The sequence below is a fragment of the Nomascus leucogenys genome, chromosome 18 (assembly GCF_006542625.1).
Source record: "Nomascus leucogenys isolate Asia chromosome 18, Asia_NLE_v1, whole genome shotgun sequence".
NCBI classification, from domain to species: Eukaryota; Metazoa; Chordata; class Mammalia; order Primates; family Hylobatidae; genus Nomascus; species Nomascus leucogenys.
Genome location: NC_044398.1, coordinates 82,276,800 through 82,304,097, shown reverse-complemented (window position 1 = coordinate 82,304,097; position 27,298 = coordinate 82,276,800). Strand labels below are relative to the sequence as shown.

The window sequence follows — 27,298 nt, the reverse complement described above, 5'->3', positions numbered from 1 at the left end:
ATTAGCCAGGCACGATGGTGGGCACCCGTAACCCCAGCTAATCAGGAGGCTGAGGCAGGAGAATCACCTGAACTCGGGAGGTGGAAGTTGCAGTGAGCCGACATGTTACCACTGCACTCCAGCCTCGGCGACAAAGACTCCTTCTCAAAAAAAAAAAAAAAAAAAAAAGCAATTAAGAATGTATAGTGTAATGATTGACAGCATGGGCTCTAGAGCCAATCTTCCCAGGTTCAATTCCTGGCTCTGCCATTTACTAGCTGTGTGACCTGGACAAGTTACTTGACCTTTCTGTATCCCAGCTGCCCCTCTCAAAGGACAGAACCATCTCAGTGGGTTGTTGTGAGTATTAAATGAGTTTCTCCATGTAAAACCTTAGCATAGTGCCTGAAATTTGATGTGTCATATAATTACTGGTGGCAGGGGTGGGGGTAGAGCAATTCAGAAACCAGTCACAATTAGAGCACAAAAATGTCTGCTGAGGCTGTACTGAACAAACCAACAGAAATTCCTATCTAGGTGGTATCGAAACACATTGGAGAATTGTATTTATATGCAATTTTTCCCCATCAGCCTTACTGTTCCAGAAATTCACATTTTCATTGATCTGAGCTGATCCTCTATCCACAGTACCGGACTAGGCAAAAGAGCAAATCATTCTTTAAGATGTTACCTGGAACAGTTGACCTTATGGCCTAACAATGAAAGAGTGACTGAAGCCTGAATGAAATCATGGTTAAGTGCACATTTAGCTAAAATACCAGCCCACAACATTATAGGCAAATTATGTTAGCCAGATTACGGTGAACTATGGAGATCCTCAGTAGTGGTCACTGATGGCCACTCACCCAGATTCAGTAGCAAAACACAGAAGAGGGGACAAGAACACTGCCTCATCCTTGGTTCTGGCACATTAACTGTTACCACCCGGTACACTCTGGAGCCTGCTTCTTCCTGTCCGGCCCCCCACAGTCACTGTCCCCCAAGACCATGTGTGGCAAGCACCCACGGAGCCTAGCTAAGGCCATCACCAGCGGCTGATGTTGTGTTACTGTCAATGATGAAAGCCGGGAAAGCTCTGGAGGGTTTGAATAATTTTATCTAGCCTTGACCACTCTTTTAAGTGTATATATCCTATTTTCAATCCACTTTCTTATCACCGCCTATTCTCTGACTTTCTTTTCTCCCCTGTAGAAATTGCTTATCACGAAGTAAACAAACATAAATAAGGTTTTTTGACTAGTTGCAAAACTCCAGTGGTGAACAGTACACACAGCATTTCTGATGTAATCCCTACTTATATAAACCAGGATGTTCCTGAGAGATTTAAGCCAAAGTTGATTTTCCTCTCTCCTGTCAATGTCCTGAGCGTCCTTGGCCTACTCTGGACATACAATTTCTTAAGCGTAAGTACATTTCTCAGCATTTCCTTTGGCTCTAGTTCCTTACATGTAGATAGACTGGTTTTGTATATAATCACTGTTTATTTCCTTAGTACATTTTCTATCTACTGCAAGTATGCTGCCAAATGGTTTAAAAAGTTTTTACTCTGAAGCACAAGTCAATAGAAAAAGATGGGAGATACACAAAAAGTAAAAGAGACGTGCTTCTTTTAAACAAAAGCTGAATGTGGTTTAACTCAAACTGAGTTTCGGAATTATACCAAAGCCAATATGTAAAACCATGCTGACAAAAACACATGAAGCACTGTAAATAGCACATTAATGAATCAACACAGCAAAGCAACATGTGCTTAGAAAAGCATTCTGCAATGTGCTCTCTATTGTAGTAAAGTTGCAAGATTATAAAGAAGTTACATTTTTCTAAATTTTGCTTGACCTTTTATTTAACCTGAACTATTCCGTCATATTTTTTCTTTATCTAAAGAATATCTGAAAAAATACTTTAAAAAACTATTTCATTCTCTCCTATACACTGACAAGAAGAATGTTCCCATAGTGACTTAAGTCATGTAAAGAATTAGCCACTATTAAGAATCAACATCTTTTGGATCAGTAATAAATCACCTTATAAGCAGTGTCAGAATTATTACTCTTGAATTGGGAGAAGCCAAATACCTTCAAACTTTTTTGTTGCTGAAAAATTATCCTCCAACTGACAAACTAAGAATATATATTAAGCATAGAAACAAATCTGTATCCAGTTCTGAAGACTTCTATACTACTGCTTGTCTTATGTTTCTGAAACATTTTGCTGTGGGTGATTTATTTCACATCCATGTGGCCAGCCATTTGTTTATTCTATTGCATACCATCTGCTTTTCGGTAGAGAGGTTTCAAGTTCTTCTCATTCCCTACCTCATATCCCACAGAAAACAATTTATAATAGACATAGATTTAAATCATTCGGATTCATGTGGAGCTGGTAACACGAGCTGCCTTTCATTTATACTTGGCAAATGCTTTAATGGGATTAGCAAATTGTGTTATTATGAGGTACTTATAGAGAGACAACGCCTTTTTTTTTTTTTTTTTTTTTACAATGACAAATGATGTTAACAGTTTCATTTTGGGTGTTTAATAGCAGTACAGAAGATTTCACTAACGTTACAGGAAATTGCCCTGATAAAGTCCCACTACCAACCCTATTGATATCTTTTATTTCTGAGTGTCAACATAGGTATTTCAGGATGTAGTGGGGTCCACAATAGTGGGGAGTAAATATCAACTTGCTTCACTTTTAAGAGGACATTATCATTTTAACCCACACATCTAAAAATCCTGTCTGGTTCTTACATGTTGTGAGCATTCTCTAAGCCCTATGACCATGGTCTCACTTGTCTAGGTAACTTACAAGCAAAAGCTGTCCCCAGACTTCCCCAAAGAAAAGTGAATGCCGCAAACTCCAGCTCATCAGTACCAATTTATTCCCATGCTAGGGAGGACTTTGATTCACTCTACACAAGAGCCAACCATTCAGAGGGACAACTTCTTGTTCAAACTATACAGATGACGTTTAAAGTGTTAATTACCATTTTTACAAGAATCCTTGCTGCTTTCGTGGAAAGGAAGTATCTGATGGCCGGACCCAGCAGCTGTCCACAGTTTGTGACTGACATTCGAAGGCTGAGAAGGGTCCATCTTGAGGTCTACTTGATGTTCACTAGTCCTTACCAAGTCAGAATGAGATTGAGTTGTAGGGTAAGTGGCATCCTGATGGATAACTGATGGATTCGGTTTGTTGAAAGTGTTAAATGACATTTGTACTAAAGCTTCATTGATGAAGAATGAGTTTTCATGACATAAACTCTCAGATCGATTAAGTTCCATTACCTGTGTAAAGAAACAGAGGAAAAGTACAATAACTTTTCTAACTTATACAAGTTTCATAAAGTATTTATTCCTGAGAGTAGCTTAGGAATCAAGATTTCAGCAAAAGTGAGGTCAAGATTACCACTTCTTTTCTCCCTGCCCTCCCCCATTCTCTTTTAATGAGCTAGTACCAAAAACTTCAATTTGCTATGCATGGCACATCTTTAACAACAACAAAAAAAGTGGCGTTCTACGACATTAAAATGTTTCCACTTTATTTTAATCAGAGAAAGTAGCAGTTTTTACTTTTGCTAAATAAAAAAGTTGAAAACATATCCATATATACATGAGGAGTTTGCAATAAACATAATTTAGCCAACTTAAAAGGAAAAACAGATTGCAACAGAGATCTTGTAAGCTTATCAACTTCTACAACTTTATGCACTATCAATAACAAAACATACATGCACATAACACAGGAAAATAAACTCCTGGGACCAATGGGATTGTCAAGCATGGTTAGAAAACATGCAAATAAATAACTCTTATCAGTGAAATGGATTTTGAATTTACTATATCAAATTTACAAAGAGAGAAGAAGCTCAGCATAACAGAATAGTATTATACTTGCTAAATGCAGTGCCTATAGTATATATTAATAGTTAATTGATCTTCTAAAAGCTACATCTACATATAACTCTTAAGACAGATCACATAAAGAGAGTCCTTCAAATACTGGAAAAAGAGCACACTCACTGAGTGTGCCTCCAGGACAAACCCACCCTGGCCTTTCTAGGACAACTTGATTCTGTTTGTTCCTTAGGTAAGGGCGTCTCAGGCAGAGTGCAGTGATCCCATAGGACTTGGGCCCTCACATTGTCCTTTTTTTTTTTTTTTTTTTGAGATGGTGTTTCACTCTTGTCACCCAGGCTGGAGTGCAATGGCATGATCTCAGCTCACTGCAACCTCCGCCTCACGGGTTCAAGTGATTGTCCTGCCTCAGCCTCCTGAGTAGCTGGGATTACAGGCGCCCGCCACCAAGCCCAGCTAATTTTTGTATTTTTAGTAGACACGGGGTTTCATCATGTTGGCCAGGCTGGTCTCGAACTCCCAACCTAAGGTGATCTTCCCGCCTTGGCCTCCCAAAGTTCTGGGATTACAGGCGTGAGCCACCACACCTGGCCCGCACTGTCCATATTTTAAGTCAAAATGGATATGCGTTATCTCTGAAAGCTTCCAGCTTTGGCTACCTACAAATTGAAAAATCCTCATGAGGTCTTACACAAAGACCAAAATGACAGATGTTTGGTTAGTGTCCTAGGAGCCCCCAGGCCTACCCCTGTCTTTGAGAGGCTGCCTCACAGCACCCCAGAAGGTCCATACCTCGGGGCCACCTGGAAGGAGCACCGCGGGCAGGCTCCTCTGCCGGCCGTGCTTCCAGTGGCCCAGCAGGCTCTGCTGGGCCCGCATCCTCGCCTGCTCCCTCTCCACCAGGCGCTGGCCCTCCCTCAGCCGCTCCAGGCTGTGCTGGTACTCCTGGAGCTGAAGGTCCAGCTCGCCCCGGCTCCGCAGCAGCAGCTCCTCCTGCGACTGGCACTCCCGCTCCCGCTCCTGCAGCCAGCTCTCCCTGGCCGCCTGCGCCCGCTGCTGCTGGTCACACCTGCGGAACCAGCGCCGCTGCTCCTGCTGGAGCTGGTGCTGGAGCTCGTGCACATTGGCCAGCTCCTCATGCTTCCTGTCCGCGTCGCGAGACTTCTGGTCCTGCAAGGGGCCGCCTCGGAGGACAGAGTGGCCAAAAGACAGGCCCTCCTGCTGCTGGAGAAGCAGCCTGTGGATCTCAATGTGGCTGTCCTGAATGGTCAAGGCGGCCTGTCAGAGCAGACAGAGGAAAAATCACTGAACACAGGCTTCCATGGTTATTGTTTACCCTTTCGGTTGGAACTACCTTGAAACACAAAACTCAGGCCTGAATTCATTTCTATTAATATTTCTGGCCTTTTTCTAAGTTACCTCCAAAGGCAAGATTTTTGGCATTCCAGAGAGGCTTGTCTACATCTGTCCTAGGGGTAGGACCTGTGAATTTATAGAGAAAAGAAACAAAGCCCAAAAGCAATATCATCCTCTCCTGTGGGAAGGTAGTTTGCTGCTGGTTGTTGGGTGATAGTTAAGCGAGTCTTCTGAATACGAAACTCGGCACATAAATTCACAAGGCTGTGCATTCCTGTCCTACATCTCACTCTCTTGCTGAGGTCTCCCTAGCCAATCATTCATGGGAACTTAAGAATCCACATAAACCTAGTAGTATCCTTTCTTTGAGTCCCAAACCAGAAATTACTTGAGCTACACTGCATTATGAAGACATAAATATAAAAAACAACTATTTGGAGACTTTTGGTAAATAATGTTTTTATAACATAATGCCTGAGAATAGCAGTTAATACCATTTTTAGGAGATACGTAAGTGGCTAAAGCTAGTCTCATTACTGTTTTATCTTTGTATTATAGCAGGAAGGTCAGGCACAAAAAAACTAAGCTGAAATGTATTTGTTTAATAGATCGCTAACAGGAGGCTGAAATGATTAAGGGAAAATAGATACTCTAAAGCCCAGAGGACATTACCAACCAGATTAAAAAAACATTTTGAGTTACGGTATCTGCCTATGAGAAGTTTGGCAACATCACAGGAAATAATTACCAAGATTTGGAAGGATTCCACAAAACCGAAAAGATCTCTGTGAATGCCCTTGGAAGCTTTTAATTTTAAAAGTTCCCATTTAGAGTGCAAAGCAGTACGGAAGGGACAAATTGAAAATGGACACATACTGAGTATGTGTGTATGTTTTGACTCCATATGAGAAATCATTACTCTCCTAGGGATAAATTCACATTTTTCCTTCCTAAGAATTTTTTAAACTGTCCATATAACAGATGTTGGGAAGATGGGGATTTGACCATAAGTTCTTTGTCAGCTCAGCAATTTCCTACACTTTTGAAAGTTAAAGAACTAAGGTATATTTTAAATTCATACTTGTCTTGGAATACGACTCAAAAATGTATTCACTGGGGCCTTTTGAAAGAAAATTCATATTTTTAAATTTGGAATTAATCTTTAAAATTTCAGACACATGAATATTTAGTGGCTTTTGGGAGTTGTTATAAATAAAACAATGATTATCATCCAGAATAGGTATTAATTACTATGATCTTTAAATATGAAATAATTAGCACACAATAAACCACTCAGGACTCTGTTGACCTGGCTAAAGAAAACTGTAGACTGTACATCACTACTTAATTCTAATAAATCTTTAGGGACCAGTATAGTAAGACAAACAAAAATCCAATACTTTATATGTCAAAACTACCACAGACAACAACTCTCACGTAAGAGTTACAGTTACAGTAATTAAGTGCTGCTGTGAGGTACTCTTCATGTCTATCTAACATTTGGGATAAGGCCATTCTTTTCCCTTGCATAGAGCTGGAATCTGAAGATTGGATATTCATCTAAATTTAAATATTCATTTAAAGCTAAATGAATAATCCTCACACTTAAAGTTTACATTTATATTTAGGACAGAGAACAGCACTTGCTTTTCAAGTTTAGGGAAATTCCCAATTCACTCTCTTAACTTTACTTTGCTAGAATATCTGTGTCTTTTCCTTTTTGCCCTGTCTATGCCTCATTTCTAACTGTTTTCCTAATATAGGGATCAAATTTCATTGCACCTGATTCAAAATCATTTATGTGAAAACTTCAGTCACATATAAGACATTCAGCTTCAAAAAAGACGACTGTGCCATGAACAGAAATCTTTCAAAGCCCATGGCCTTGGACCAGCTCAGAATCTTTGGTTAGGTTAAAAGAATTCACTGTAGACTTTGATATTTCCCATGTTGGTTTAACCTAATGTGTTGCAAAAATTAGGTCATTCAGGTGATCAAGCTTTTCTGAACCTTGAATCTACATAGGGCTGCATTCAGGGTTGAAAAGAAGACACATGACCTTGTGAGTGTTTTCATCCGGCAACACTAGCCAGGATGATCCATGTTTTCATCCCCCAAGTTAATGGCTGGTGCTCAAACTGTATCCCTTCCCAGCTGACATTTAAAAGAAAGATTATTTGTCGTACATGATACATTGATTTCTAAGAACATCAACTCCAGAACTGCACATCTAACCTAAGACACTAAAAGCATTCTCACTAAATCTTGAACAAGACAAAGAGCTTGCTATTATCACTATTATTTAACACATTTTCAAAAGTCCTAGCCTAAGCAGTAAGCCAAGAAAATGAAATTCATGTAATTATTGACAAATAGCCATAATATCATTATTTTCTGATTTTTATTTTCTACCTGGAATACTTCAAAAAATCAATGGAAAAACTATTAAAATGAAAAATAAAGTTCAATGAGTTGACCAGTTACAATATAAGCACCCCAAAATCAATACCTTTATGTATATTAGCAACAACCATTGGGGACACAAAATGAAAAAAAAATTATTCACAATAGCAGCAAAGAGACATATGAATAAACTTAGCGAAAAAAATACATATACACACATATCACACCATATGAAGACAATTACAAAGCTCTCCAGCAAATCATAGAATAAGAGATGACTGACCAATGTTCTTATATAAGTAAGTGATTATGATAAAGGTGTTGATTCTCTCCAACTTAATTCAAAAATATAATGAAATTTTAACTTAATGGTGTTGGTAAGAGATAAGAAATTTGTTTAAGAGCTCTTGTGGGGCTGGGTGCAGTGACTCATGCCTGTAATCCCAGAACTTTGGGAGGCCAAGGCAAGTAGATCACTTTGAGCCCAGGAATTAGACAGCAGCCTGGGCAACATGGTGAAATAGAAAAACTAGCCAGGCTTGTGGCACACGCCTGTAGTCTCAGCTCCTTGGGAGGCTGAGGTGGGAGAATGGCTTCAGCCCGGGAGACAGAGGTTGTAGTGAGTTGAGATTGTGCCACTGCACTCCAGCCTGGGTAACAGAGCCAGACCCTGTCTCAAAAAAAATAAATAAAAAATAAAAGCTCTTGTGGAAGAATATATAAATATGCATAGAAAAATAAATAAGATTAGCACTGTCATATATTCAAATGTAATCCAAGGCTTTAACAATTCAGATGTTGGTCCTAGAGCAAGACTAAAAGGTCATAAGAGAAAGAAGTCTTGATGGAGTCGAAGTTTAAATAACAAAACATCGAATGCAGCATGCCTTTATATTTTCTGCTGAAAACTTAGGCTTCATTTTATTTTCTTTTAAATTCAACAAGATATGAAGCATGAATGAATAATAAACCAGTGAGGAAAAAATGTTTTGTCTCAGTAGTAATCAAAGAAGTACAAATAAAACAATCAGATACCCTAATCCGTCTTCAAATGGAAGAAGAAAAAGAGAGAATGTTGGTTGATTTGATTATTTTGGCAAAGTCTATTGAAAACCTAAACAAAATAATTCTTCTCATTTATCCTAATAGTCAGATGTATTCAAAGAGATGAGTACACAAGGATGTCCTCTACAGTGTTGTTAATAATACAAAAGTGTAAACAATAAGGGATTGAATAAACCCCACAGAGTTGAATTTAATATATAATCATTAAAAAGTATGCTATAGAATAATAGTTGATGACAGAGAAAGTTACATGCTACAGAAGAGTGCATAGAAAACAATTCTAAAATCTGGAGCCTTATACACCAACATGATAATTTTAATTCTCTTTGTAGAATCAGAAACCATTTTCTTTCATTTACTTGTATTCTCAAATTTTTCTACAAATTTTTCAACAATCCAAACATTGCATGTATATCCTTTCGAGATATATTTTAATGAGTAAATTAAGCCATCGGACAAACTGAGCCTCTTTCTTTGCATGGTCTAAAGTAGTGGTCTCCAACCTTTTTGGCACCAGGGACCTGTTTTATGGAGGACAGTTTTTTTTTTTTTTTAATGGATGGGGTGGGATGTGGTGAGAATGGTTTCAGGATGAAACTGTACCACCTCAGATCATCAGGCATTAGATTCTCATAAGGAGGGGGCAACCTAGATCCCTAGATTGCATGCGCAGTTCACAATAGGGTTCACGCTCCTATGAGAATCTAATGCCACCACTGATCTCACAGGAGGCGGAGTTCAGGTGGTACTGCTCGCTTGCCCCGGCTCACCTCCTGCTGTGCAGCCCGGACAGCTACCACTCTGCACCCTGGGATTGGGGACCCCAGCCTAAGGGATCATCCAACCATTTAATCCTAAATGCAAGCATGATTTTTTTTTTTTTTTTTTTTTTTTTTTTATGTCTGCTCTTCCTTGAAAGGCAGTAAGCCATTTAAGAGCAGGCTGTGTGGCTCATTTGCCTTTGTGTGCTCAGCTCTCAGCATAGTCAGCACAGAGACGGGCACTGTGTGTTCATCCCCTCAACATTAATAAATTAATAAATGTTGAGGGGATGAACAAACAAAAGAGTAAAGCAACATATGGATTACTTAACTGCTGTAAAGGCTGATGGCCACATGGAGAAGTCAAAGAAGTTCAGGTGTGAATTTAGGTTTTCATCAGAAAATGTGAAGTCATGCTACATTCACCTAAGAGTTTCATTGTAAATGTCAAGCCAGATCATATTCATCGATATTTTTTAAAGATATGAACTGTTTTATGATTTCAGGGAAGAATGGTATAAAATGTAGTCATGGTGTTGCCTCTGATTACAAAACCATGTGAGTCCAACACATCACACTTAGAAGGTTGCCATTCTTTTAAGATCATTCCCTACCTCTCACTTGTTCTCATTTTTAAAGTCTGGGAATCATCAAAGAGAATTGCATTAAGAGAACCATTCACAAGGTCAAAGATTAGAGGAGGGTAGTTACCTGAAGGCTATATAAGAGACGGGTTAAATTCTGTATGGCTTGTATAATCTGTAAAACAAAATTGTAAGTATCAAATTCTTGAAAAAGCTTTCATTATCCACAAATAAAGGCTGGTGATACATTTAAGGTATGTGCGGCTCACCTCTGATTGTGAAGAACCTGGAAAATTTCTACATTCCACCTAAAATACATAAAAAACAAGAAAATGAATAACCATTCTACTTCTGAAAAGCTGCCCTGTAGTGTCCCAAAATGCATGATGTTGGGTAAATCACTTTGCTGTCTCTAAACTTGATTACCTCATCTATACTGACTCAGTTTCCTCCCAGAAATAAAAGCCTATAGAATTAAACAAACACTTGACAACAAGAGTGTCCTTCACGCAAAGTTGATGTTTGAGACGGATGGCAATTTTCACCCAATCATCCTCTAAAACAACAAGGAATGACAGTAAGGACGCCCTGAAAACTCAAGAAACAACATTTACCTTGTGCAAACCACAATGTGAATTGAGTTCTCTGTGCCCAGATTGAAGTTGTCTTTTGGGTCAGGCTGACCTCTTATATTCTAGAGGCTAGATTGGAAGTTAAAGAAAGAATATCATGTCTGGCCTTAACTCCTTTTCTCAATGTTTGAGATTCACGATATCAACACATACAGCAGTTGCAAAAAGAAACCAGACTCAGACCGCGGCCATAGGGGCGCGCTTGCTGGGCTGCTCTAGATCCCACCACAGTCAGAGATCACCAGACTAGTGACTGCCTTAGTAGAAGTACTAGCAGCAGAAGCCATGAACCAGCCACAGGAGACCATCTGTTCTTTAGGGACCGGGTCTATGCCTCGTTCTTTGTCTCTTCCACAGCACATATTAAGGGCACATGTGGATAGCGATGGTTTGCAGCCTCCATAATTGAACACTTGCTTATTCATTTAGTGTCTGCCTTCTGTCCCTAGGAAGCAAACCAGTGAGTAGCGAGACTTTATCCATGTGCTCCATATTATGAGAATGATGCTTGACATAGCATGGATACTCAACAAGTGAATGACTCCAAGTTGAACTCGATGGCACGCCATTCAATAAATAAATATCGATCACCCACTGTAAACTTCACACCTTATACTACGGGAGACCAGATACCCTGTCCTCAAGGGCCTACTGTCTCATCTAATTTTAAGCCATAAAAAGCAGCCAGCCATGGTCATGTCCTCAGGTAATTTTGAACTTGTTAAATTCAATTAGTTTAGGCTGATGATGCCAGGATGCGCTAGTCACACCTCCACTTCCCCTGGACTGCCAATTAAAGATTTCACTCGTAAGCAGCACCTCTGATAGAGAAAAGACAGAGGCTGAAAATGGAGATGAAGCTTGAAGACATTAGATCTGTGCCAAACCCTATGGGAGAGAACAGGCTCTAAGAACCCCCACCCTAGAGAGATGGTTGGCGTTCTCGCTGCTCTTCTGACTCTGTCTTGGCCCATCCACACTCCACTGCTTCTGTAGTAAGACCATATGGCACAGAGTTTTTATAGTCTATAAAAATTAGAACCATAGAAATGAGTTGGACTGTGCTACCTGCGTTTACTTATGCCCAAAAGCCACTAGGTTTGACACAAGACAGGAAATTTCGCGTTTTTAATGGAGTTGTTCCGCCACCTTGTGGTGAATGTTTAAAACTGCAGTTGGCGATTTATCCATTATTTCTGCATTTTAGTCAGATTTCATTTTTTAAAATTCTTTCAGAAATTTGTTCTAACCTTACCTTGTAGAGGAAGCTAATGACAAAATATCCATTATACACCTTTTAAAAGTTTGGTTTCAAGTGATCCTGCCCTTTACCTAGGTTTACTAATGTATTAATTTTTCAAAATGCCTTATTAAGTGAAAAATTCTGCAGATAGCTTAATCCAAAGAAGAACCTGGACACTTAACCTCAATTATCTACCTGTAGCTGAATTGGAGTGGGAGAGGGAGACTTTAGGGGTAGGAGCCACCCAACTTTGCATTCAAGATTAAACTATTACTAACCAATTCACTCTCTCTTTTCTAACACAGTTGGACACCACAAACTTCACACTTAGAAGTGAAGTCTTCACTGAAAAGGACGAAAGGCAGGAACATTTTAAGAAGCAATACGTTAGAAAGCTTACAATCAGAAGGAGTAAAATATTACATTCCTATGCTCATTTTGGCCTGTGAAGTTTAAAAAAGAACACTCAGTCACAGCTGTCTTTTCTCTGGATTTTAAAAGTCCTTGACTTGATTTCTCAGTCCTATGTAATATACACAAAAAGTATATAATATGTAAAATATGTTGTATATATAAGAGAAGATCTGACATTTGCCATTTTTTCACACTGACACATATTGGCACCTAGTAATGTACCTAATTCAATTTTAGATAAAGCTAAACTCTAGAGCCCTAACAAGCGGGAAGAGGCCAACTAGCCACCTCCCAGAATATTTTATTCCTTCCCTATTTCTGACATCTCACTTTCAGTAGACATTAATAGGAAGTTTTATGTATTTAATTCTTAAAGAGAGAGTTAATACCTATGTATATATCAGTAAGTCAAAAAAGAAGATTCCCTTTGGGAATTGCTGTGCCCCAAGCAAAAATTGGTCAGATTAATTAAAAATTGACCACAAAAAAAGTAGGTGAAATGTGGGTGGTGACAGGAAATCAACTCTGCAAGGAGAGGAGGGTCAAGGAAGGTGAAAGAAGCAAGAATATTCCAAAGTAAAAGGTGTTTCAATTACTTTGGCGCCATCTGGTTGCAGAAGGGCCCCCGGATGCCAGAGCTGCCAGACATAGTGGGTGAGAAGCAAAGGTTTGCAGGGCAGAAAGACCAGAAGTCAGAGAGCACAGACACACATATACACAGGAGAGTTTTTAATCTTTTTAATAACTTTTCAATCGTTGCTTTGTTTACACCTACATGACACAGGAAGTGCAAGCACATTTGAAGAAGAAATAAGTTAGAAAGTTTAAATATGAATATTTAAGTCAATCGAGAACCATTCAGAAAAGCACCTTTGTCCCACTCACTGCCCTGACAGACCAGAACCTGAGGCTATTTTATTATACACAGTAACCGCTGCCGTTTACTAACAAATCAGTTCACAATACCTTCTCCCCTGCATCAGAGACGGCCAAGTCGGTTACCACACCCTGGATCCCGGGATCCACATCTGAACAGCCTCTTCCTTCTCTCCCTCCTGTGACTAATGCTGGAAGCACGCCATCGAGACAGAAACAAAAAGGACAGCGTCAAACATCGGCTGGCCTACCGGGTTCTTCTGTACACGGCCAACACATATTTCAAAATAAGAAACATCACGAAATAGTACATATTGAGTATTCTTAGATGAGGTGCTTGGATGAGCATAGAGCAATGCATGTGGTCCCTGCCCGCATGGGGCTTACACGCTAACAGACAGCAACTGATGAACCGCACAAAGTATCACCATCTTTGTACTTTTCTTTCTTGCACTGAAGTGTTCGTGTGTTGTTTGTGTTACAGAGGGTAGACTCTACATCTCATTCTCACTTAATAGGAAAATGTCTCCTGGGAAGGGTGAAATTTAAAACAGGTGCTGTAGAACAAAAGCGAGGTCTCTTGGCAGACTCAAGTCTGTAAAAAGTCTCTTGTGGCCAGTGCAAGAGCAGCAGACGATAAACAAGGTTTAGGAGGAAGGAGGAGTCCGAAGCAGGAGGGAGACATCTTTCTAGGAAGGCAGAGATGGCTAATACTTCACGGTCTCACAGTCATACAAACCAAGAACCTGTCCCTATCTCTGAATAGCTTATTTTTTAACAATTTCTAAATGTGTTGTTTTTCTCACATTTCTTGTTATGCCTTAAATTTATGAATACTATGTCTTTAACCTATGAAAACATAGAAACTAGTCCAGAAATATTTTTAAGTACCAAATACAGATTTCACTTCATCCATTAAATCTCTGTTGGCAGGATTTTATTTATTTCTTTACCCATGTGAACTCAGTTAAAACTTAAACTGTGCCCACCTTGCACTGATTAAAACTAGAATTTTCAAAGCCCAAAACAGTGTTTTATTAGAACCATGTCCAATCCGGACCCTGACAAAATCGATACTCACTTTGTGACACTGTTTGTTTGTATAATTTTTGTGTCATCTTGAAACTTTATTTCCAACACAGGAAATGCTTTTTTCTTTAAATTAATAAAAATACTTAGGTCTTTGGAAAATGAGAGTCCTCTAGGATTTCAAAGGCCTCTTTTAATACAAAGAAGTTTTTGTCTAAACGGAAATGGCTTCAGATGAGATCAGCTAAAAACAAGTCCATTTTGTTCAAGCTGATCAGCACTTATTCACTTACAGTGAGGGATATTTTATAGGTTTCTCTGTCATTTGAAAAATGGTTCTATTATTGGGTGCCATTACTAACTCTTACAGAGTGGCCAAAGGCATCACTAAAGAATTCACCACTCTGTTTCTCACTCCCTCATAGAAATTAGGAAAATCAAATGGGAAAGAAGCTGATGACAAGGCAGAAGAATAAAACACAGATCAGGTCCCTGTCCCTGTATCCAATTTCAGGGTGGGCCAGAGGGTCTCCAGTGAACACAACTTTCCAAGAAGTAGAAGATACTCATCACGTATACTGAAGACTGAAAATAGAGCGGTCTGCTTGGCTTATAACCTCAGGCTGACATAAGCCTGATGCAGAACAGCCCAGTTCTCCAAGTCACCTGCAGAACTGACCCATTCAGTGACAGTTGTAGGCCTTCATTTAGAACTAGCCTTGTGCCTTGAACAACTTTATAAAGAGAATCAAACTCTCATAGCACCATGCTCCAGTCTGACCCGGAACTGAAGAGGCCTTGGGGTACAGGACCCCACCAGTCGGCTTCGGTACTTCCTCTACCTGAATCCCGATATCAGACTCCTCTAAAGAGCCTCTCAATAGTTCTGGCAAATGCCACTGGTGTCCCTTTGAAACTCTCCCCCGTCATGAGAGATGTGGATACAGACAAGGAGACCTTCACTGCCTGGCCTGAAGGGAGGGAAGGCACGGCCGCGGGCTCGGGCAGCTGCGGAGGGGAGCCTCTCCAGCTGTCCCTGGGGCGAGGCTGAGAGCAGCAGATCCCTGCACGTATTTTTAGACAGAGACTCCTCAATGGCATAATGAGGTTCTTTTAAAAGGAAATCACCCAGGGCAGTACAACTCCCCTGATGAATCTGGGCTGTGTCAAAATGAAAAACATATGTGCGCATTCTGAAAATAGAAACCCAGGATTAGATAAAGCAGAACTTGAGAGAGGAAGATAATTAGTGGTGCTGATGTTTAAAAAAGGAAAAAAGAAGTATAGAATTAAAAAGCTATGCTACATCTATATATCTTAATTAATCAAGGGATGTTGTTAAAGAAGTTCTGAGTTCAATTTAATCTTCCAATCTTGAGTTCAATTTAATCTTCCAATCTCTAACTACTGAAAACATTTCATCCATTTTATCTTTCGCACATAAGACCTTGTGGAAGTAAGGTTGTTACCACCTGCACAGGATGAAAAGTATACTCTTTATGCCCTTATCTTAGAAACCTTTATGGAACTAAGTAGCCTACAACTATACATATAACAGGATAGCTAGGTTCTGGGAAATTACCTAACTCAAATCTCTACATTCTATTTTTTTATATTTAAAATGTATTGAAACAATGTTTTCATAAATGAATTCTGACATGAACTAAAGTGTAGGATGGCACAGATCAAGAATTTTCTGGCACTTCTGCTTTAACCGTACCACCAAACTTTGTGTGTGTGAGAGAGAGAGAAAGAGAGAAGGAGAGAGAAAAGAGGGAGACGGAGGGAGCCGTGTGTATATTTCTGGTTTTCTGAGTTGTTTTCTCTGTTGATGCACATGAGACTAGGTTTAAGGGCTTGTTCTGTAATCGACCGCAGGCACTCCTTTTTAAAAAAAAACAGAAAAGTTAAAAAGTTCTTTCAAAACTGTAATGAATAAATCATATCAAAAATGAGGTAGGGGTTGGGGAAGGTCCGATATTTGGCTGGCACACAGAGCAGTATAACCCACCAACTACTCTTTAGATCCTCATACTTGAAACCCCAGTGTCATTATTATATGCATATGATATTCATTTAGGCTAGCATATTTATTCTCAGTTTTTTTCTAATTTAAAAAAATATATCAAGTCCCCTTCAACCAGAGACAGTCATCGCCTTTACTTTATGTGACCACTGTAAGCTCCAGGGACTGTGCTCAGCCTCATTGCCAAGGCCTGCATTTTCACTTACAGGCAGTTGGTGATCCTAGTACATCATGAGAACTGACTGTGTCCGCCAAGACAGAGTCTCCACAACTGTCCTCGCATGATTGACTCACGGCGCCCATCTGTGAGGCCTTCACTGCAACTTGTAGGCTCTCAGCTAAAATGGAGAAAAACAAAAATAAATCTAAAAAACAAAGATAGGTATATATTTAATCTAGACCAGGAATTGGCAAATTGCATTTGGCCTGTCCCTGTTTTTATATGACCCAGGGGCTAAAAATGATTTTTACATTTTTAAAGGTTGTCAAAACATGGGCATGTGCCTACGTGTGTGCGTGTGCATACACACACACACACACACGCACACACACACACACCCCAGAGACTGTGTGATTTGCAAAACCCAAAATACTTAATATCTGGCCCTTTACAGGAAAAGTTTGCAGACCTTTAATCTAGACCAATACTTTTAGCATCATTTTACAACAGAGAATTAACTCAATAAAAAACTATAAACCCATTATATAAAAATACCTCAAACGCAACTTTCAGTAAATTGGTATGCCTAAAAACTTCCTGTCATTCAGTTAGTATAAATATACCAGGCATTAAAATTTTAAAACCTGTTACTCAGAAATATTAGCTATTCCTCAAAAGAGTATTTTCCCTACACTTGTCTTTATAAATACAGATTCCCAGTCTTTGGCTCTAGACTTAATGGATTTGATTCTCTGGAGGAGAAAACAGGATTTGTATTTTAAACAAGCACCTGTTCTAGGGGATATTGGGCATTTGACAACTAAGAGTGGAGTTTACAGATTGGAGGAGGAAAGAGACATACACAACCCACTAGACTACACAGAAGCATGTGATCAGCACTCATCTCCATCAGCATTATTAGAGCATTATAAATGCTACTGCAGCATGGAGGAGGAAGAGCATTCTATTAGCTAGTAGGATTCAGAATACATTTTTACAGGAGGTGAAAACTGAGCAGGACCTGGAAGGATGGATGGGTTTCAAGAGGAAGAGACAAAAGAAACGAAAGGAAGGAGGAAAAGCTGTCCAGCAGAGTGAAGTCCCAGAGAGACCATTCGAGGTGCACTACTGAACTGGCTTTTTGTCAGAAGATAACTCCCTCACTCTGATAAGAACTCCTGCTCGATCTTTCAGCTGCAAATGGGGCTGGATGGTCAGTGACCCAGGGTGGATTATCTAACTGCAGCTCACGCAGCACCTCCATTGCTCTGGGTTCTAAGCAGCTGGGTCCGCTGATGCCCTGGCACCTCTGTCACAGTGTGCCAGAGGAATGGAAGCAGATGAGCGTACAACCCAGCGTCAGTGAAAGTTTTGGTGGGGGAGAAAGTTAAAGTCACTGGCTAATACTGAGAGTGGGCAATTTATTTCATCAAGGCTTTATCAAAGTCAATGAATGAGGGAGGTCACTGCTTCTTGTCAACCCACTTGGAAGTTTCTATATTTATTTCTAAAATATATCTTGACTCGGCCTCTTCTCTCTGCTCCCATTGTCAATGGCACTGGTCTAGACCAAGGCTCATCTCAACTTCTGTGATTACTTCCTAACAGGTCTCCAGGCAGATGTGCCTCCTAATCTCTTGTCCATTCAGCAGCCAGTGTTTTAAGACATAAATAAGATCACGCCACACCCATGATTAAAAGCTTCCAATGCTTTCCATCATATTTGGAATAACATCCTCTTTTAAAATTATTTAAACACGGCCTACAATGATCTGATCCCAGCCTGCCTGGCCCACACCACCTCATCTAATGGTGACCCCCACTGACATCTGCCACCCTGGCCTCCCTTCTTTCCTTAAACACGTGAAGCTCACTGCAGCCTCAGGGGCTTTGCACTTCCTTCTCTCTGCCCAAAATGATCCTCCCCAAGCTTTTGAGACAGCTGGCTTCTCATTTCTCAATCCTCATCTCAAAAAGAGGTCTTTAGGCTAATCTCTCTGAAGCAAAGCCTTCCCCTTATCACAATCCCATTATCTTTGGGATAGATAACTATCCGAAGTTCTCTCTTTTCCTTTTCCGTAAGTATTGTCTGTCTTTCCTCACTAAAAGTTTTACAAAAACATTACTGCCTCCTTAGCACCAGCAATAGTACAAGGTGGATGCTCAATGGGTATCTGATAAACAGATGGATGAGGGGTTCTATCAGTGAACCCTATATCAGACCTCTATGCCCTTCTCAAGACCTCAGTTTCCTCAACTGGGAAATAAAGATGGCTGATTCTAAGATTTCTAAATTCTCTTCCAGAGCTAATATTCTGAGATTCTAAACCAGAGGCTGGCAAACATTTTCTGCAAAAAGCCAGTTAATAGTTTAGGTTTTGTAGACTAAACAGTCTCTCAAAACTGCTCATCTCTGCCACTGTAGGAAAAAGTAGCCAGAGGCAACACATAAACAAGCAGATGTGGCTAAGTTCCAGTAAAACTAAACTTAGGAAAGCAGGTGGTGGGACGTGTGTAGTCCGTGGTGTGTAATTTACCAGCCCTTCTTCTGTACAACAGTATTTCCTGCTACTCTCTCAGGAGGTGGCTGGTTTATTTCCCAAGCCCTTTGTCCCACTGTCACTTCAGACCATTATCTCCATCTCTCCCTCCAACTCTTTTCTGCCTTGAAGCTGCTGCCCTCAGGTTACACCGCTCGCTACTACTCCTTGTTGCCTTTCCTCTAGAGACCTTCAGCCACTCATTTGCCTTCCCTGAATGAGTTAGTACAGGGCACAAGTTCTCCCCCTCCCACTAGTGCTAATCCCGTCAGAATTCTCAGTATTTTCAATTCTATAAACTTAGTCCTTCCACCACCCTGCCCTCTCATCCTCTGGACTTTCTCATCTCCAATGACCTTGCCCTTCACCCGACCTCGGCCACCATCTCCCATTGTTATTACCAACATCTGCACTTCGCCCTCTTAAGTCTATTCTCCACACAGTAGTCAGGAGGTACCTTTCAAACCACAAGTCAAGTCTCTCCTCCACTCAAAATTCTCTAATGCTTCCCATCCCACTCAGGATGAAATTCCAAGTCCTTCTCTCCTGCCATGCAACCTGAGACCTAGTGAACCCTGGACTCATCACCTGCACTGCTCACCCCACCCTCCCTTCCCTCAACCTGTGCTGTCCCCTTGCCTGCTCCTCAGGCGAGCCTGGCACTTCCATGCACCAGGAACTTTGTGCCGGCCATTCCCTACACCTGGAAGGCTCTCCCTCAAGATACCACTTGGCTTTCTTCCTTCATGTCCACTTACATATCATTATATCAAAGAGGCCTTCCCTGGTCACCCTATCTAAAACAGAGCCATCCCAACTCCATCACCCTCTCTCCCCCTTATCCTGATTATTTTTCTTCATAGCACTTGATACAACCTGACATATTTCTTTCTTTATATTTGGCTATTTCTAGAAATATAAGTTCCAGCTGAGTAAGGACCTTGTCTTGTTCTGCTGTATCCTCAGCACCAAGACCACAGTGTATGGCACTTAGTAGGTGTTCAATAAACATTTTCTGAAAGTGTCGACCCAAACCCTCCTCAAAGCAGTTTACCTTCTTTCAGTGCTGCTGCCAGTAACGAGGCTGCCTGGGGAGGCTCGCCTGGGTCAGGTTTAATAAGGAGGTGGGGCTCTAGATGGACGTCCTCAAATCCGCTCAGTTCTCCAAGTTCAGCATAGATATGCAGCTTCTCCTCCAAATACGCACAAATTTGTTGGTCTTGGTTAGTGAGTATTTCTATGAAATAGTATTTACCATAGAAGATTATCACTAACACGAATACAACCACTAATGTGAAAGTCCACGAAAAAGATGTTGCTAATTAGCAAGCAGTATGACCTCCAAGAGAAAACCCAGGTTGATGAGCGGGGCAGATGCACGTCTCAGTCCTGACCATGTCACTTAGTGACTGTGGCCTCCAGCAAGTGACTTAACAACTTTCTCAGCTTCCATTGTCTTTTCTGTAAATAAGGTTCCTTTCTCAGTCCCCTACTTCCAGAAAATCTGCAAAGCTATTCTTTGTTCAGGCTGTTTTCTATTAAGACTAAACATTAAGCTTGGGAATGAAAATTGAGGCGGCCCTCTCCATGATGAGTGAAGAATACAAATGCCTGGAACGGCACAGGCTTCAGCCAGTTTTGGTCAAAACCAAACATACTGGTTTAAGTTTTTATTTCTAAACATCCAATTTTCTTTGCCCATCTTTGCATGCATCATTGTCCTCAGATTTCAACATGTTACAGAATTCTTAAAGCTCAAAGGGACTTTAACTAGCATTGAATCCAGGAGTTCTCAGTCCCCTCTGTGCTTCAAAGTCACCCTGGGAGACCTGAAAACCCCAAAGTCTACATCCCACCTGCTACAGATTTGGATTCAATTGGGGGAGGGTGAGGCCCAGGCATCCGTATTTGTAAAGATCTCTCAACTGATTCCAGTGTCAAACCAGAGTTGAGAATCACAGAGCTAGTCTAATCTCCTTCTTTCACAGACTTGGAAACTGGGGACCAGATCTGTTGGGTTCCTTGTCCAAAGTCATTGACATGACAGTGCTGAGACCTAAAATTAAACCATGAGACAAATAATTCCAACATTCATCTGCACCACACTGCCCACAGCTGTTGTTTCACATGTGTCATGTGCATTTTTTACATCCATTTTAATCACTAAGGTGGAAGTGAAGAGAATGTCATCTTATTTGAACATTTCTAGTGTAAGTTTCTTGGGAGGGTGGTCCAGGTGGGCCTCAGGTGCACAGGATGAATCATGTAGTTATAACCTCCTGTTCATGACACTCGGGCTTTCCCAACACCCAGGAGAACACCACGACCGGGAGCCAGAAGTGCCTGCACTGTACCTTGACATTGCTGAATTTTGGCCACTCTGGCTTCAGCTTTCCTCTTGTCTTCATCAGATTCACTTGTCCTTCCCCCTTTTTCTTCAGGACAACTTTAAAAGACAATAGTCAAGAGACACAACTGAAACCAAATGCAAGTATCTGTAGATTCATTAGAAAAACATGGGAACTTGGCAATAGATTTATTCATAAAGGAGAAAATTTCAGCATAAAGGGAATGCATCATCCCCCCTGGCCGGAGACTTGGTTTTCTTGAGAATACAAAGAATCTTGCATAACATTACATGGCTCTCAAAATCAGCGGTGTGGGATGACTCAAATATTCCAGTGAACACAAACATACACTCACCACACACACCCATAATGGGAATAAAGTATAAGAATTGTAAAGGATAGAAGTGGGGTGCCAGAGCAGATGTGGTGCAGTGGAGGCAGAGAAATTTTATATAACTTCAGGATCTAACTAATCAAATTACTGTTGAGAATCATCAACCCCACCCTTGTGCTCCCAATTATAAAAACTGTCCTTGCACAAGTAATGAGGAATAAATTGACTTAGAATACTTAGATCCACCAATTCAGAAACATTTATTGAATGATTTCTCAGCACTAGGCACACAGAGAAACATGAGACATGACCCCTGCCCTCGAGGAGCTTCCAATCTAATTAAATAAACACACACATATGTACATAAAAAAGATAATAGCTACAACGCAGTATATAAGGAGCATCAAGTAAATGCTTTAGTGAGCAGGTGTTAAAGAATTTCAGGCAAGAAAGAGATCACCAGGACTGAAGAGGTCCTCATGGAGGAGGGGAGGCCCGAGCTGCATCAACACCTGGCAGGGCGCACACAGGCAGAGGGAGGTTCAGGCATTACATGCAGGGAGGCACGGAGGAGAAAGCTGCAGATGGGGGGCTATCGCAGGCAGGTGCAGGGGGCAGGGGGCAGACCATTCTGGCATAGGCAAAGTTTTCATGCAGGAAGACATGGTTAGAATATTTTCCCCAGTTGAACAACTCTGTTCCATAGATTATGGATGGAAGGAAATGTTACCTTTCTACAGCCTGCTGGATCCGTCTCATCCAGTTATTGCGTTCCTCCTTGGAATTGGTGTGAATTTCATACATCTCAGGACCAGCAGACGAAGCACTGATCAGAAACATTCCTCTCTCCTCATTAGCAACTTCTCTAGCAATAAGCTTTTGAAGGGAAATAACTGATGGCTTCTGATCCTACATAAAATAGGAAGTTGAGCAGATGAAACAGCATCCTAGCTAAAGTAAGCCTCCGTAAAACATGAGCTAAAGGAAGCAACAGTACTAGGTAAATCTTTCTCCACTTCCGATCTTTTCAAAAGAGCTGTAGAAGTTGATACAATCTCCAATGGAGACAGTATGGAAAAGAGAGGATGGAAAAAGAGGAATTATAGGCATGCTCATCCTTAAGAATTGGTGGTTTAGGCCGGGCACAATGGCTCCCTCCTGTAATCCCAGCACTTTGGGAGGCTGAGGCAGGTGAATCACTTGAGGTCAGCAGTTCAAGACCAGCCTGGCCAATGTGGTGAAACCCCATCTATACTAAAAATACAAAAATTAGCCGGGTGTGGTGGTGTGTGCCTGTAGTCTCAGCTGCTTGGGAGGCTGAGGCATGAGAATTGCTTGAACCTGGGAGGCAGAGGTTGCAGTGAGTGCACTCCAGCCTGGGCAACAGAGCAAGACTCCATCTCAAAAAAAAAAAAAGAAAAAAAAAGGAATTGGTTGTTTAAAAACTGAACTTTTTAAAAGACAGAACAATCAGAGAAGAAAAATATCAAAATACCATAGTCAAGGCAGGAGAAGTTTTTCTAAGAGAGCATGAGATAGGAAACTATGTCAAATGTCAAAGAGATTGAGAAGGAGGGAGGCCATAAAAAGTCCATTAGACTTGCAATACTGTTTCAATAAGGTGACGGAACAGAAGCCCAGAAACTCAGAAGCCCAGCCCATGGACTATAAAAGTGACTATAAAAGATACGAATAAGTGGCAAGACCTTTGATTCCCCAGGCATAACCAATCCTTTTTGCTACTGTCATGTGGGTCACAGCAACAAAATGGTCTACAAGTTCTTGCCTCTTCTCACCAAGCAGATGAGCCCTTGGTGGGTGGGAATGGATCTCATTCATCTTCATGCACGTAGCACACAGCCAAGCATAGAGTAGGCACTCAATAAATGTTGGTAGGACTAGTTTCACATAAGTCCACCACAGGGTAATAGGAAGAAAGTCTAAAATTTGGCATGTACGCCATGATTAAACCACCTCTTCTACCAACATCTACTGTGATCCTCCAATGTCCCTTTCTAAACACTGGGGATTCAAAGAGGAACAGCACACTGATGATGCTTGGTAGGTAGATGTAGTTGAAAGAATGGCCAAAAGAATGATTTCAGGATGAACAGTTTGGGGGATAATATGAAAAATTCTTCTTTGGTCTGTGGCTTCCACCACTGTCTACAGAGCTGGTTGCAGTGTGTGGTTTTGCTTCACCATCAAGGAGTGAGCGACGCCTTTATCCAGAACATGCCACTGTTCCCTCACTGCTGACTCCTTGGTGCTGGCTTGTCGGCTTTCCCAGCACCATACAGCTTGGCCATATCTGATGCTGTGTGCCATGGTGACCCAGAGTACCTCCTCACCCCATGCTTCTCAGAGTAGCATGAGAGAAAAAATATGATGGGACAAGACCACTGGTCTATCCAGCCTGTGCTCAGCCTCTGAAAATGGAAGCAAAAGCAGCCCCGTGGCAGAGTTGTTGGAATACTGCCCTCTCTAATTAGGGAGATCCTTGGAGCATTGTTAATCTGGCTTATTCTATTATGGACCTACTCCCCAGACCTTATCTGTTTCGCTGATGCAATGTGCAGTTTTAGCTTCCTCAGCTGACAAGGTAAACAGCCTCTGTATGTAAAAAGGCAGAGTAGGTTTACTTGCTTAAGACATGAGCAAGAGTGAAATCATTTGAACCAGTTGGTTAGTGTTGCAGGGGAGGGGAGGTGGCAGGGTAAGATCTTTTCAAAGTGAAGAACAGGTAAGTGCAAGGAAAGTAGCATTCATTCAATCAGCATCAGACCAGGGGGCATGGGAACCTGTCCATTGGTATTCATACTAACCACGCACAAACACTGGAGATGAACAAACATTCAAATTAACTCTCCAGGAATGGAAGTAGCACGTGTGCTTTGGAGGTAGATGTCAAACACTAGTAATGCAAAGGCCTAACCCAGCTTGCAGGATGTTTTATTTGTGCCACGGCATTTAACAAAGTTTAAAAACAAGTTCTCAGCATTTAAATACTAAGGGATTTCACTTTTTAAAAACTACATTTCTGGGTTCTTGGGGAAAGCAGAAGATTAGCAATCCTGGGCCCATATTCTCATTTTAAAACACTGGCTATAGCCAAGTAAACCCTGCCATCTTTGAGACAGGGCACAGACTCACTTTTCACTACAGTCCCTACAACTTTCTATTGTCTCATTGCTTCTGACCCTGTCACATTCACTCAATCACATTTCTGCCCAATCCCTACAGGCATCAGGAGATGAAGACCTCTAATGTAGGAGAAGAGGAAAGGAGCTGCTACGCTTAGCTGTATTGTTACACTGTATCCATTTTGTGCTGATTCTATTATCCAGGGATTCCACTGTGATAAAGAGATTTTAAAACTACTTCCCATTTGGAACTTCAACCTGCGGGTCTACATGTTCACTGTCTTGGTTGTTTGCTCCTTTTGAATTTGCCTTCTTTGATGTTCAAGAGATTCCTCCTAGACCCTGTATTCTAAGACTTAGTGAACATACCTACTTTTTCTTAACGCATGTTGTAGGTTTGGGCTGTGCCCCAATTTCCAGCTGAGTCCTTTATGAAAACAAAAACAAGGCAAAACTTTCTTGTAGGGACCCACTACTCCATCCTCTTGCTACTTTAACTGCTCATCTTCTGGCTACTTCCAAATGCATCACGTCTTCTGTAACATGCAACAAGACATGCACCTAGGGAAGAAGTGTTTTCTAAAGGGCACAAGGAGTGGAGAATCTCATTTGTACTAGCTTGAGGAAAACTTTCTAAAATTCTAGGATGGGAGCTAGGAAATCCAGATATCTGTATACCCCTAGCCAAATGTTTCAATTCTCTACAATGTTAACTATAAGATATTTGTGACACATAGGCTGTTGTCAGATAGATGTAACTCAGGAGTGTATGAACAGTAGGGTGCACCTGACTCTTCAAGGATAAAATGATGCTTTCTCTTTTGCTCTCTGATACCACCAAGGGCTTAGCTGTCATTTATGAATGCAGCTACATGTCAGTTTAACACCTTTAAGAAATAGTATCAGTATAGCCAAACACATTCCACCAAGAAGAGCTAGGCTGTAACTGTCTTCATTCTGCCATTTGGTGGATTGCATTCCTAATACCCCACTTAATGGTAAACGTGGTCTATGGGTAGCACAGATAATGCCTCAGGAGGTCATATGAGACAAGAGGGAAAGAATCATATTTCAAGTCACACTCTAAGTTGAGCATTACAGGATCTGAATCCATATGCTACCTTGTCCTAAAAAACAAGGTAGTTGTCTTTATGTTATCTACTTCATGATCAATCAGCAGGACATCTGTCCAGTAATATCATCCAAGAAGCAGAATTTGCTTTTCTTTTAGGTCTTTGGTTTTAAAGAAGCATTGGTTTCTATAAAGATGTGAATTTGTTTCCTCTTCCCACATGGCCCTCACCATCCCACAGGTTAAACAAAATGGTCCCCACCTTCCCACTTATTTCTCATGTTCTTTCAGAGAATCTCGAGCATCTCAGGTAACAGCATCGAGAAGCCACTGGACAAACCAATAGGTTTTCATGAAATTTGTAATACAGTTCAAATTGATTGGGAACATAGAGGCTTCTTCAAGCCTTCTTATTATCTATGTGCTAGCAATTAGATTACTCTAACACACTACAAAAATAGTTTCATACGCTGTTTGTCTTTAGAAGCTACTATAGTAAAAATAAGAAAGAATCTTCTGTAAACATTAGGCATCAGGATGGTATCCCTTGTCTGGCAGAAGGCACACGATGGCAGTCACGGGGTTGGTAAGTGGGAGAGCAGGGCCAATGGGCATGGAGAAAGCCAGGTGCTGGAAGAGATGGGCTGTGCCCAGCATTCACATTTTAGTTGCTGGATCTAAGGGAAGGGGTTTGGGGGACGAAGGGGCGGGGAAGAGAGGAGTCTGGAGGAAAGACCAAGATAGCTAGATGGCATGGGGACATTTGGGAGGCTTAGGGCAGTGCCTGTTCACCAACCACTACTGAAGGACTGCAATACTCTCACAGTTGGCTACACTGCTGAACCAGCTGAGTACCAGCCCTGGTTGTGATGAAGCAACACTTACCATGCTAATTTAACCTAATGAGATGCTTGTCTCTAAACACTGCAATCACAAATAATAATGGAAACATAACAGAAGCATATACTTCCCTGTGACTATTATATTTCACTAGGAATTTTAGGCATTTTTCAAGAAAATGTGTGGTTAAACCTATTTTTTAAATGCATCACACAGTCATATACTTACAACGGCTGCAAAGATGTATTTCTGGTCTTTTTCTTGTAAAAAGAGCAGCACATCAGTTAGAAGTAGAGCTAGGACATCTTTAAAGAAAAAACATTACTAGTATTAATGAAGCAAACCACAGTTCAAATAAACTTAATAAAAATAAAAAGACTAAGATTTGGTCTAAGTATGAAAGTTTTATAAAAACACCTGTATTATGATAGCCAAAGATATATGCTATTAATAACTTAATAGAAAGCTGTCTTTAAGTGTGCATGTTTGTGTGTAGCTGTAGGTATAGGTAAATCTCCAGCAAAGTTTAATGTAGTCACTTTCAAAACAGAAGAAAAATACCCATTAAAAAAGAAAGTTTTAATAAAATGGAGCAAACTCTTACCTTTGGTG

General features: G+C 40.8%; 1 protein-coding gene across 2 annotated transcripts in view; it reads right to left on the bottom strand.

Moving 5' to 3' along the window:
• ARHGEF28 (Rho guanine nucleotide exchange factor 28) overlaps window positions 1–27,298 on the bottom strand; it is a 313,004-nt gene that overhangs the window by 27,034 nt on the left and 258,672 nt on the right. For both annotated transcript variants that reach the window (XM_003266061.4, XM_004091242.3), the window contains 10 exons: window positions 26,915–26,991; window positions 22,362–22,540; window positions 21,304–21,395; window positions 20,004–20,186; window positions 16,456–16,587; window positions 13,285–13,385; window positions 10,299–10,337; window positions 10,157–10,204; window positions 4,653–5,138; window positions 2,990–3,290 (listed from right to left, as the gene is read on the bottom strand). In XM_003266061.4, the coding sequence (XP_003266109.1) occupies window positions 2,990–3,290; window positions 4,653–5,138; window positions 10,157–10,204; window positions 10,299–10,337; window positions 13,285–13,385; window positions 16,456–16,587; window positions 20,004–20,186; window positions 21,304–21,395; window positions 22,362–22,540; window positions 26,915–26,991 (1,638 nt within the window). The remainder of the gene's footprint in view (window positions 1–2,989; window positions 3,291–4,652; window positions 5,139–10,156; window positions 10,205–10,298; window positions 10,338–13,284; window positions 13,386–16,455; window positions 16,588–20,003; window positions 20,187–21,303; window positions 21,396–22,361; window positions 22,541–26,914; window positions 26,992–27,298) is intronic.